At 38.6% G+C, this 12,386-nt stretch overlaps 1 protein-coding gene across 3 annotated transcripts in view; it reads right to left on the bottom strand.

Annotated features, from left to right (window-relative positions):
- PRDM5 (PR/SET domain 5) overlaps positions 1-12,386 on the bottom strand; it is a 59,253-nt gene that overhangs the window by 31,423 nt on the left and 15,444 nt on the right. For 2 of the 3 annotated variants that reach the window (XM_041412118.1, XM_041412120.1), the window contains exons 4-10: positions 10,812-10,995; positions 9,925-10,099; positions 9,086-9,178; positions 8,691-8,812; positions 6,877-6,956; positions 3,478-3,562; positions 2,047-2,204 (exon numbers count right to left, since the gene is read on the bottom strand). In XM_041412118.1, coding sequence (XP_041268052.1) covers positions 2,047-2,204; positions 3,478-3,562; positions 6,877-6,956; positions 8,691-8,812; positions 9,086-9,178; positions 9,925-10,099; positions 10,812-10,995 — 897 coding nt within the window. The remainder of the gene's footprint in view (positions 1-2,046; positions 2,205-3,477; positions 3,563-6,876; positions 6,957-8,690; positions 8,813-9,085; positions 9,179-9,924; positions 10,100-10,811; positions 10,996-12,386) is intronic. The other variant, XM_041412119.1, reaches the window with a different exon arrangement.

Here is a 12,386-nt window from a genome sequence, read left to right as displayed (position 1 = left end):
GTTTTTTAAGCATGTTGCTATCAAACTTAAAGGTATGTTTTCTGTTCAATGCTGTTGATTTAAGTGGTTTTAACTCCTATACCCATCATCCCTACTGCAGGTATCTAAGCTCCCTGCTACTAGCCCAGTAACCTACTCCTGAAACTCAGAAAAGGACCCTGAAATTATTTAGAGTTCAATTATCTTCCTCCAAAAGAAAATAAACCTATAAAATAAACCTAGGAAGACATCTTACAGGAAACAGACATCTAAAAATAATTTTAAAAAATCTAAGCTGAAGAAATACATAGAAGTATAACACACAATAAAGTTTTACATTTACACTGTTCCTGGATCAGCATTCCTGTGAACAACCAGGAGAATCACTGTCCTCTTTCCCTAGGCATAGCCTTACCAAAATTATGGCGCTCAAAACTATTTTGACCTCCCAAACCACCACATCCTTGAGTTGTATGGTACAACTGGCTTTTGTGCACACACATCCAGACTCCCCTCGGCTGCCTGCTGCCTCTCCTCCTGTTGTTTGCTCAGTGTGTGAGGAGAGAGGTGTGTCTGAAAAAGCAACTCAGGCCATCCATGTCAGTCTCCTGTCTCTCGTGTTCGCCTCCTCACTCAGCAAGTGAATTTAGAGACCTACATGTGGATGGGTGAACAGTCACAGCTGTTTGGGTAATCTTTATGCAAACACAGGAACAAGTTTCTCTCAATATTGAGCAGAGTTGATTTACAGCCAGTACTAGGTGCAAACAGGTCCAGGAAACCAGCATTCCAAAATGCTTTAAGGAATTCCGTCAAAATTTGGTACCCACTAAAGCTGTCTAAATTTTAATATTTTTCCCATTAAGTAGAACCTCTAATCCTTGTTTATGCTGGTGGTATTGCTGCTTTAAACACAGAATTGGGTCAAAGTGTTTACTGTTTCATACTTAATCCTGAAGTCCATTTTCAACCCAAACTCCTTACCAGTCATCAACAGCTAGCTAACATCAGGAAACATGCAAAAAGTATTCATTTAAAATACAGAACTATCTTTCTAAGTAACATTTTATACATTTTTCTTAGAATATATCCAATCTGCAAGGTTCTGTCCAATTTTTTTAAAGTCTAGACCATAAAATATAACATATGGGAGATAATCTTGTCCTTCAGCAGGCTGCTGCATGCTTTCTTGTTTTAGACAGTCATCACCATTTCATCCTGTGAGAGGCATTATTACTGCTCTTACATGATTTATGGCTGCAAGTGCAAGAGATGGTGCAAAGATCCTGTGCCAAATTCCCAGATGGAATATAACGTGAGCCACACGGCGAAAGACTTGGAGGTATGGCTATATCAGGGTTGGGGTTTTTTTCCTTTTTTTTTTTTTTCAGTCTTGTAATTCTGAAACAGCAGTCCTGGATAGAGCCTTGCCATTAGGAAAGTAAACCCAGGTTAAAACTAATGACAGGCATTACAGAAATTAAGCCAAGCAGATTTGAGCTTCAACACAGGCAGAACATCCCTTTGTGAGTCTATTTTTCAGGTAACGTTTCTTCTGATGTTGTTTTAATATGTGAACACTGCACCAAGTTCAAATTTAGTGCAGTTTGAAAGCATCTGCTGCTAAGTCCAACAATGACTGCAAGAGGACTACACACAGTTTTATTCAATTACACTATTAAAAAAAAGTATTTGAAGACATCTTTAAATCAGTGACATTAACTTGGTAACTAGTACTTAAAAAAAAAAAAAAAAAAAAAAAAACACAACCAAAGCAAAGCAAAAAAATTAAAACAAAACAAAAAAGTCAAAATGGGATTTACTTGATGCTTTTAACCAAGCAACTGTGCTTTACTTCTCCTTATTTAACTTTTTTTGTTTACTAGAATTGGTTCAGCCTTTTGAAATTTTGGATATAACAAAGAACACTAAAACTACATTCTCCAATACTTTAATCCCATGTTTATCAGCATGGCAGAGCTTAACGATGAACCACTTAAAAGAAAAAAAAAATCTGCAAATCTGAGGCTGGCAGAACCTGCAAACAACAACAGCAGAGTGCTTTACCTTCTTGTGATTCTTGTAAACATTTCTGTGGGCAAATCCCTTTCCACAAAGCTTGCATTTATAAGGTTTATCTTCACTGTGTATTATTTTGTGTGCAGTCACTTGATCAAGTCGTTTGAAGGACTTATTGCAAACCTCGCAGGTGTAGGGGCGTTTTTCTGCAGAAAATGAGTGGGGGACATTTAATCTCCTGTTTATACAGGGGGAGAAGATGAAAGCCAGAGACAGTCATCTCCTCAGAGAGATTTCTGCAATTAAGTCAACCCAATTAAGATTAAACCAATTAGAAAGACACCTAATGCCCTTTATGTTAGACAGTTAAGTCACTTCACAAAAGATGAGCCATGGTGTATCTCAAGAAATTGGCACATTCTTTGCAATACTCATTGCTAAAACTAAACTCTGATTAATTAGCTTAAATCAAAAGAGAATGACTTCAAAGAGGAAAATTGTGTTTCCAGATTACAAATGTGAAAGAGGCCATGACAGTTTAAATGTTTTAAAACTTAATTAACAATATACATATTAGCTTCCAAACCCAGAAGTTCCTATGCAAAAAGCCTTTATGCTTCAACTGGTGACTGCAACTTAACTGCACTAATGCTCATCCAAAAGTGTCAAAAGAAAGCCAGGAGCCTCTGAGATACAGATTGTATTACAAGAAATGAGCTTTTGCTGTGGACTGATACCAAGAAAACAGTTCAACTCTAAGCCTGTGCAGCTGTAAAAATGTGCATTTGTTTAAATGCTAATGCATTTGACAGAACAATGTTTGTGTTTCCATTGTGTTGCTTGATGTTCCTAATCACTGGTGAGGGACACAGAAAATGCTGGATTTGCAGTGAACAGAAATCCTGGCAGAGCCACCTCGTGCCACACTGCCAAACCCAAAGATGGGACACTCCCTGCTCACAGTGGACTCGTGCTGGCACAAGGGAACCTTTGGGGGTAGTCTGTGGATGGTGTGGCCTGTGAGCTGCTCTCCTCTGACCAGAAGCTGTGAGCCCACTAACACAGATAAACTACACAGATAAACAGGAAATCACAGTGTGTAGCACAGACCACTGACACACTCAGCTCCCAGCCTCTTCTCCTCAGCAGAAAACTTCAGGCACTGGTTTTTCACCTCTTCTCTAAGCCATGTAGCAGCCTTTTGGCCCACCCCAGCTCGCTGACCTCATCTACTCCAGCTAGCAGGGCATAATAGCTTGACACAAAGCAGCAGTAGGAAGAAAACTACACCACTTCACTCAGAAATTTGGAAGGCTTGGAAAAGCTAGCTCAGTTTCCTTGGAGCCTGAGATTGGCTTGTCCAACTCAGACAACACACATTTCCTTAAACCTTCCATAAGAAACTAACTCAGGTAAAACTCCACACACACAGGATACATATCCACACACACAGAGCTCTGTGTCATTTGTGTACATTACCTGAATGAGTTATCATATGGCGCTTCAGCTGGTTCGCCGAAATGAATTTCTTGTCACAGTCTTGACACTCAAAGATCTCATGGACCTGCAAAATGTTTTATGATAATTAAATGTGTGTCTAAAACAAGATCATACCTCTTACACAGACATAAATTCTCTAACAGAATGCAGCTACTTATTAGCCAGTAGCTATACTAATACTCCAGAATATTCTGTGATTTCACCCTTGCTTGTCCCTTGCTGTAAACACATCATCTCCCACAAAGTAAAAATTCATAACTGCCAACAAAAAAAGATCATTACAACTACACTGTAAGTTTGTATAACCTGTGTTTCTATCTATCATATCCATTTAAAATATCAATATTAGGAAAACATTAAAAAACCAAATGCAGACTAACTTGTCAGGACATTTTCTTCTAGCCAAGACACATGTAAAAATAACACAGAAACCACTTCATAGCTTCTGTCAGAATTTTAAAAAACAAGTCCTATCACACTCTTGCAGGATTGTTTCTCTTAAAAGCTTTTAGAGGCCAGACAGTGGAAAGGCAGCATTGTCTCAAACTATAAATGCAGTATTTTCAACATCACAGCACATTACAGCACTTAGGACTAAATGCCGGAAAAACAGGAGGCAGTTGAGAGCAACTTCTGGTAAATAAAAAATAATGGTTGCCCAGTAGAATAAAACACTTTTCAGTGTTAAACAAAAAGGTCAGAAATTAACCCAAAAGAGATGCTTGGAACTGGCAGGTAAAAAAAAGGGGTCAGGGGTTGGAAAGCAGAGAAGATTTTTAAGTGTGACTCTACTCAGGCCAATTTTGCAGTAAGTCCAGCACTACAAAGTTTAAAAAGTTCAGAGACTCAAGGGCTCTTCATACACACTCACAAACCCTGACCAAAGTAGGATCTTGATGGTGGAGGTATGACTGACACCAAAGAAGGCTTCAAGCACCAGCACTTTACTGTTCTTCAGCCCAACCTTTTATCCCCTGATGCTGATGCCCTGCCCCTGTGTGCCTTCTGCTCCCTTTGGTGGCTGGTCAGTGCCCCTGGGCACTCCATGGCTCATTGCTGTCAGTGCTGCTCCCTGCTCCTCACAGCTGTGCCCACTGGGGATGAGGCTCAGCCCTATTCCCAATCACCACAAACCCTGTGCCTACAGGATCTACCTTGGTTTGGTCCCTTGGCAGACAGCACTACCACTGAATGGAACTGTACAGGGCCATGTAAGAAATCTGCTGAGAAATCCAGAAAGGCACCAGTACAAACCAGTCTTACCACTAACACACAAAACCTGCAATTCCAAATCCAAAAAAGCCTGACTGCCCTACACTTTAAGGTATCTTTCATCTTCTTTCTTAAAAGAAGAATGAACTGCATTACCATGAACACATGTGCTTACAGTAAGAGTCAGAAGCTCAGCCACAAAGAGGGAGACTCCCCCAGCCCACCTACAAACCCTGGAAGTGCAGCACTGTCAACTCTGACTGGGAAAAGAAGCCAGCAGCCCTGGGATTTGTTGGAATGTATCTTCCCTTTCCATTACAAAACAGCAGAGCATCAGTGGGGAGGCCTGGCAGACTGTGCTACTCACAAGTACCTGCTCACTTTGAAATTTGACTTCCTGTGAACAATTCAAATCCAAAACATGAGATCCTTATATTGAAAGGAGTCATTTAGGAGGAATACGCACCAGTGAAGATTAACAGTCCCCTCACTTTCCTCCTCTTTATTATCACTGTTGAGTGATTGAACTTTGCATTTTACTCAAACTTCAGAACTCAGTATCAGAATACAGTTAGACAGTTAAGGCATAAGCAGTGCACAAGACACATGAAGCTAAAAATGAGTTTAAATTTGACATGAAAGCTACAGATGTGAATGACCATGTCTTCAGAAAGTAAACACATATCAAGCCCCTACAGCCACCCTTTTTTACCTCCTTTCTTTGTCTTTGTCAGATTTTTCTGTTGTTTGGGCTTGTTCTCTGTTACATTTCACCTTTTTATTCTCCCCTTTTATTTCTTTACATTGAAATGGGTGGGGGGGAAAAATCTGTCTTTTTCTCCTGGTTTTACCTATTATTTTCATACTGTTTTCATACTGGTTTTATGGCCTGTACAAATGTTTTTGCCAATGCTGATGATCCTGCCCCACTTCCTACAAAAGGAAATTAATTCAAGCAAACAGTGTGAGTACTACTATGTGCAATCTCCTTCACTATCTGATACAGTTGTGAAGGTCTGAAATACCCATTTTCTGCATGTATTAAAAGAAAAGCCAATCAAGAGCAAAGACAGTTTTATGCACAAAATCTTCATGGTGATTCTTAAGGTACGTGCTCAACTGGTAACATCAATCATACTGAGAAACCTGTGTGTCACAATGTCTGCCCAGAACTACAGCTACTGAAGCAGAACAAACATTTAATAAAATGGACACTCTAACCAGAGTATTTTGCATTTTAAAGGCCTGATGTGCAAGACCCGTGCCAATGTGTAAAACTTGTAATAACATGTGGCAAGGAACACCACTATAAGAAAATATAGCCCTATTAGTATGCCCTGTACTTCTTGTCTAACACAAGCAAGGAGAAAAACAAATTTAAAAGGAGGGGCCCCACCATTTCCTTTGCAACAACATATTTTAATTGATATCATTTATATCCTCAATGGATTCAGGTTATAACCAGGGTATTATAAAAGACTTACAGTTAATCTGATAAACAGTACAATGCAGCTTTTTGCAAAAACAGGTTCTCCTGGGTTTTAGTGATTTATCAAATTAATCTTGCAGGGACTTCCTCTGGGTATAATGGATTCAGAATCTCATATTCATGATCCATCTGTATTTCTACATGAACACCCTTATTTCAATAGATGTTTTTCAACTGTTAACCCCTCCTGTTCTGGTTGTAAAAGATTATGTGCATAAAAAAAAGTCATTCAAATTTGGGTTTGAGGAAGATTTTTTTTTTTTACTACTGCATAACCATAATAGAAGTAACTCCCCTAAGAGGTATTTCAAAAATCAGTAAAAAATGACTGTGTTTTGTAGAAAAACTGAAGGCTCATGAACCTATTTTATGGTCTGTATGTATGCCATGGTTACATAACACAGTGTTTAGGAACACTGAAGAACAGCAAGCAATTCTGACTTAATGCTGGAGTAACATATTAGCATTTGGGAAGAGATACATGAAAACTTTAGGGGGATATTTGGCTTGAGTATGTGACTACGTAAGTAAATACCCGCACTAAACCAGGTTGGCTTTGTAATCATGAAAGAGATCACCCAAAGGCTTGCATAGCAGCTTTCAAGCAACGTGAGCAGCACAGCCTCACAACTCAGGGAAGTCAGTGCCTGCTGTGAGTCAGCCTTCATCTCACTGACCTTTCGATGCTCCTGGAGATTTGCTGCTGAGGAACATTTCTTATTGCACACTGAACACATCAGCTTCTTCCTAGAATTTCCTGAAACAGAAACAAAATACCACCAACATCTTAAAGAGGAAGTGCTAAGAAAGAACCTAAAAATTTCCACTGAGCCCGTGACATTTCACAGGTCATTTGACTGACATAAGATTTTTACATTTTTATCCCATCTTCAAAGTGTTCCGTATCAGGAGTTCTCTGTGGGTGTCCAACAAACTAGTCACTGGTGGAATGTAAATTAAGGAAACCAGAACAATAAAGAAAAAAACATTCAAATAGATGTTATCATACACCACCAATCCCACATGAAGAGCACAGTTCACAACTGAGAACAGCTCACTTGGCAACTGAACAGTTCATTTCATCCAGAAATCAATACAGGAGTTAGTGCAGCAACAAAAAAAAAAAATCTCAAACTTAATTCAAACCATTTCCTATTTTTGTTTATTTAGAAATTATTAAGCATCCTACTATATAAAATATCATTAATTGTCTTTAACGAAACAAAACAGGGAAATCATATTAGCATCAGATCATGAATTCAAATCTTGTCTAAAATGCAAATTATAAAACAAGCTGTAGGTTAGCCACCAGACATTTTCCTTCCTTTATCACAGCTGCTTTAAAAAGTCACAGAACACTTAACTGAGTTCATCTATTACTTACCTTTAGAGATTCTTTTAGTTTCCCACAAAGCCACCATAAACCTAATTATTTGTTTATAATTTAAGACGTCTATGCAAGATAGTTCCTAGCTTAGGTAAAACACATCCATACTACATTGAACAGCAGAAACATTATAAAAATAAAAACTTATAAAACTTATGACAAGTATTTATATACACAAATAGACACATAATGCAGGAATACACTTAATCCTTCATTGTGGAATTCATATACCACTGCATAACTGACAAAAACTAAGCCTAAACATAACAGTGCTCAGAGATGAAAAAAAAAATTACTGATACCAAAAAAGTAGGTAATTTCTCCAAGAATAATTACAGAAAATTTTCTCTACACTGCAAGAGTTTGGAAGCAGAAAGAGACTGAAAATCTTAAAAAACATATTAGTGCTGTCACCATCAACTGGAGACTGTTTTCTGTGCACTCTGGAATTCTGCTGTCCCCACCACATAATGGTATTCCTTTGACATGGAGAGTGGGCACACAGAGAGTGCAGAATGCCAGCACTGGGACCTGTGTTGTGGACCTGAGAGTAGTATTTCCCCTTTCATGAGAAGAGAGTGAAGTTTGAGTGAAAACTACTCACAGCACTCAGATATGAAAACACTAGGGCCTAAGAGGACCAGTGGATGGTCTGATCTGGCTTCCTGCACAACAGATGCTACAGGATTTTATGCAACCCTGATCAAGCTTAACGGTTTGATTAGGCAAAGAAAAGACATCCATTGTGTCCTGAAAATAGAAAAAAAATCAAGAACTCACCATTTCCTGTAACAGTGTGTGCCAGCGGTTGATTTTCCTCACTCCTGAAACACTTGGCTTCATCTACTCTTTGCCTAGTTTGAACTTCTTAAGATTCCTATTCCATTTTCTGCAGGAGACTAATGATTCATGTGGCCTACAGTAACTTCTCCAGGAGGGGAGCAGGAATAGTAACTCTTGCAATTATGTTATTTCTTAATTTTCTATTTGATACAAATGAATCCATTAAAAAAGACACCAAAGACAATGCTTACTCTGATTGGCAAATTTAAGGCTAGGAACATGTCACAGGGAATTTTTTCTGAAGGAACATTAAACTCTTACCACTGTGAACATTTTCTTTGTGTTTTTTCAGGGCATCCTTGCTCTTGAACCTCTTCCCACAGCTATCTGCCTTGCATATGAACCTGGCATCCCCTCTGCACGCCTCCTTGTGCTGCTCATAACTAAATGGGATAACAAAGAGAGACAAAAAAAAACCCCGAACACATCAGGCAGTGTCTCCAGAAAACAGAGCTGTAGCAAGTACTCAGAGCTGAACACATGCTGCACTGCAGAGTTCCAAGGCCACCTCATGCGTTACTTACAGCAGAGAGGAATGAAAGCATTTGAGTCCTTGCCCTGTTAGGATTCCCAAACACTACCAAGCTTTTGGAAAGCTAACATGCAAAGGAGGCCAGCAAGGACATGACAGCAGTCCTGTAACTTGGACACAAAACCTCGATTCTGAGCTGAAGGCAGTATTGCAAACAGAGCACTGGAAACTTCTTGAGGAGTCTCCCGGGCTGATATTCTCTGTGCACTGAAGGACACTAAGAGACAAAAAAAAGGAAAAAAAGGAAGTAAGGGCAACATTCTGCAACTTAAACAGACTTGCAGTAACTATAAACTATATATACCTTTACAAAAAGCAGGTTAACAATCTGTAACTAAATGTATAATAAGAAGTAACACATTTATCTAGTTGTAAGAAAATACATACAGAAACAATAAAAGAAAACCAGTTATATATCTGTGCAGAAGCATAATTCTAAGATATACGACTTTAGTGATAAAACTGCATATTTATACTCTCAAGGACAATAAAGACGTGTTCTTAAATCTCACATCTTTCATGTTTCTATTTTGTTTTTCCATCACCCAAATATTTAATTCAGGGAACATGAAGCATTGCTTTTCTTGGTTTTTTTTTTGTTTGTTTTTTTTTCCTTAAATCTTACTTTAATTCTGTACCAGCATTGACAGCTTGAAAATTACACCTCCTAAACTACTAAATATTCCACTGATGGAGACCAGTAATACTGCACCAAACTGCTGCTCTGTCTGGTCTCCACTGTATGATTTTAACACATAAAAAACTGTCAATATTTTTCCAATTCCCATTGAATTCTACAACAAATATGAGAAATTAAGATATTAAAAGATTAAAGCAGAGGGTTAGGGTATAAATACAGATGCATAAAACTTAAAGCTTAGCTTGTGATTAGGTCAAGAGAAACAAAAGTTTGAATTAAATTGATTTAAATGATCCCTGAAAAACACTCCAGTTTCTACTCACTGTCTTTGCAGAGCTTGTTTAACAGGGAATTTCTTTCCACAATTTCGGCACTTAAATTCCTTTTCCTCACTGGGTTTTTGGTGCAAAGTCTGCAGATGCTCAGCTAGGATCTCCTGGCTGGCAAAACTGGATTCACAGTTTGGGCATGCATGGTCCTGTTTACAGGTGAGAGGATCTGCATAATTGGAAGCAAAACCAATGTAAAGGAGTAACAGGTAACATTAAGAGAGACTCTCTGCCAGAAACAGATTATGCAAAATGGTGGCATGAAACTCACGAAAAATAATGTCTCTGAAGAGATTATATACAGCCTATCTTAAGTGGATTACCATCAACATTACTGAAAATGGATGGAAAGTGTTAAGATGGGTGTGACTTAGACTGTTGGCCCAAATTAGTCATTCAACTCAATCAGAACCTCAGTGCAATTAGTCATTCATGAATTCATCTTGATCTTTGATAAAGATGCTGAGAATTCCCCAAACAGCTCAGCTCACCTTTCTTTTCCTACACACCTTAGGATTGGCTGAATAGCTCTATGGAAGGTTTATTTCTCTCCCACCTAAGTGCGAAAGAAATTACCCTCTTGGAGCAAAAGCTCAGCATTCATAAGCTTGTGTGTCAGGTGAAACAAATTCTGTCTTTAGTTCAAAAATTAATGGTTACTGTTTAAAGCTCCCTCATTCACTCAGTAATTCACAAGACTTGCTGTTCCTTATAAGGCAAAGAAGCTCAACTCCAACCCAAAAAAAGAGATAAAAATAATGCAAGAATTCAGGTTCAACCCCAGGGACCTTCCAGTTCCCCAGTCCTACACTGTTAGTATTCTTTTTCTTCATCACCACTTTTAAGCTCCCAAGTTACCCTATAATTTACATATTGCTCACCTGCAATTTTTTCACCAGCTGGTTGAACTTCTTTATTGCTGGCACTGTCTTCATCTTCCTGGATAACAGTTACTTCCTCCTCCTCCTCCTCCTCTTCTTCCATGTCACTGTCCAAGTACCCAATCAGAAGTTCTGTGTCTGTTTCAATATCTTCCACAGCCAGATAGAAAATATTTTCCCCCTCCTGTTGCAAACAGCAAGGAGAGACAATAAATAATTATGTCAGAAAAACAAAAATCTAGACAAGTATGAGACCCTAAACTAATATTATCCCTCAACCATGGAAGGGTTGGCTTCACTCCTCAGGAAGCACAATGCTACAACAGCCTTGCTGAAGACTTCTTTCCCAGTGTGGCTGCATGGATAGGGTGCGTTTGTATTCTGCTATTTTGGGAATATTCCCCTGCCTCACCTGTGAGGCTTTTCTACTATTCCCTGAGCTTAGACCAAGGTGGAGATGACATTAAAGTCTTCTCCTGCCACACTCTACTTGACAAGAACTTCAGGGTTTGAAAATGAAATATTTCAGTATTAGAAAAATAGCAAAATTTAGATAACCAACACAGCTTCATCTCTCTCCCCAGCTGACTGCAGGAATTCTAACACAGCTTTCAGCAGCATGTTTACATGATGTTATTTTCTCTTTCTCTCTCTCCTTAAGATTCCCAGCCTTCTCCAACCAGGGCTTACACCCCTGGTCAGTTATCTTCATTATCAAATTAGCAGGCACATCTGGAAAATGCACTTTAAACCCTGTGCTGGTTTAAATCAGTATGGATCCACAAAACGCCAAAGGATCCAGCCCGCATTCTGCATGACAGCACAAACTACGTAGCGATAAACTCCAAAAGCTTCTTGATAATGCCTGGACAAGCTTCCAAATAGCTACATAAGCTAACAACTTTGGGCTTTGACAATACTTAATTATTTAATAATATTTAAATATTTAATAATTATTAAAGGCTAGCACTATGGGGTGTGGGGAGGAATCTGTACATCTGTCCCCTAAACTGATACTCTCTAAGACAGAGATACCTTTTTTCTTTCCCTATGTGAACCAACTGCTTTAGGTACTGCCCAAAGCACTGAAGGAGACTCATTTCTATGCAATGAAGACTCCCAGTTCCACCATAAATTTTAAAGCTTATCTGAATAACACTCAGAAAAGTTAAGAGAAGCTTCTTTGCCCTGCTTCTATTCATACATTTTGTAACAAGCTTCCTTGAGCAAGGAAAAGATAATGATTTTTAATTTTTGTAATACACTAAGATTAATTTAAACTGTCAACAGGGATGTAGTATTCCCTGAACTGCAGAAGGTCTGTTATATTTTACACAAGATACTGTCAAACAGGACTGAAACCTGCTTAATTCAGTAGACTGGAGAGAGCTGCTACTTTGAAGGATGCAGCACTTTGCTATCCTTATCTCAACAGCAGCATTGGAAAAAAAAATTATGATTTTTTTTTTTCTCAAGATCTATTCTGCAGTCCAGATATCTACCAGCACACCAACCTAACCTCTGTACACGTCTACAAGTTACTGGGTTTCATATGTCTCTGTCAAGTTGCAGAAA

This window comes from Onychostruthus taczanowskii, unplaced genomic scaffold (assembly GCF_017590055.1).
Source record: "Onychostruthus taczanowskii isolate IOZ18803 unplaced genomic scaffold, ASM1759005v1 scaffold38, whole genome shotgun sequence".
In the NCBI taxonomy this organism is placed as follows: domain Eukaryota; kingdom Metazoa; phylum Chordata; class Aves; order Passeriformes; family Passeridae; genus Onychostruthus; species Onychostruthus taczanowskii.
The sequence above is the reverse complement of the archived record's forward strand: the minus strand, read 5'-3'. Positions and strand labels throughout refer to the sequence as shown.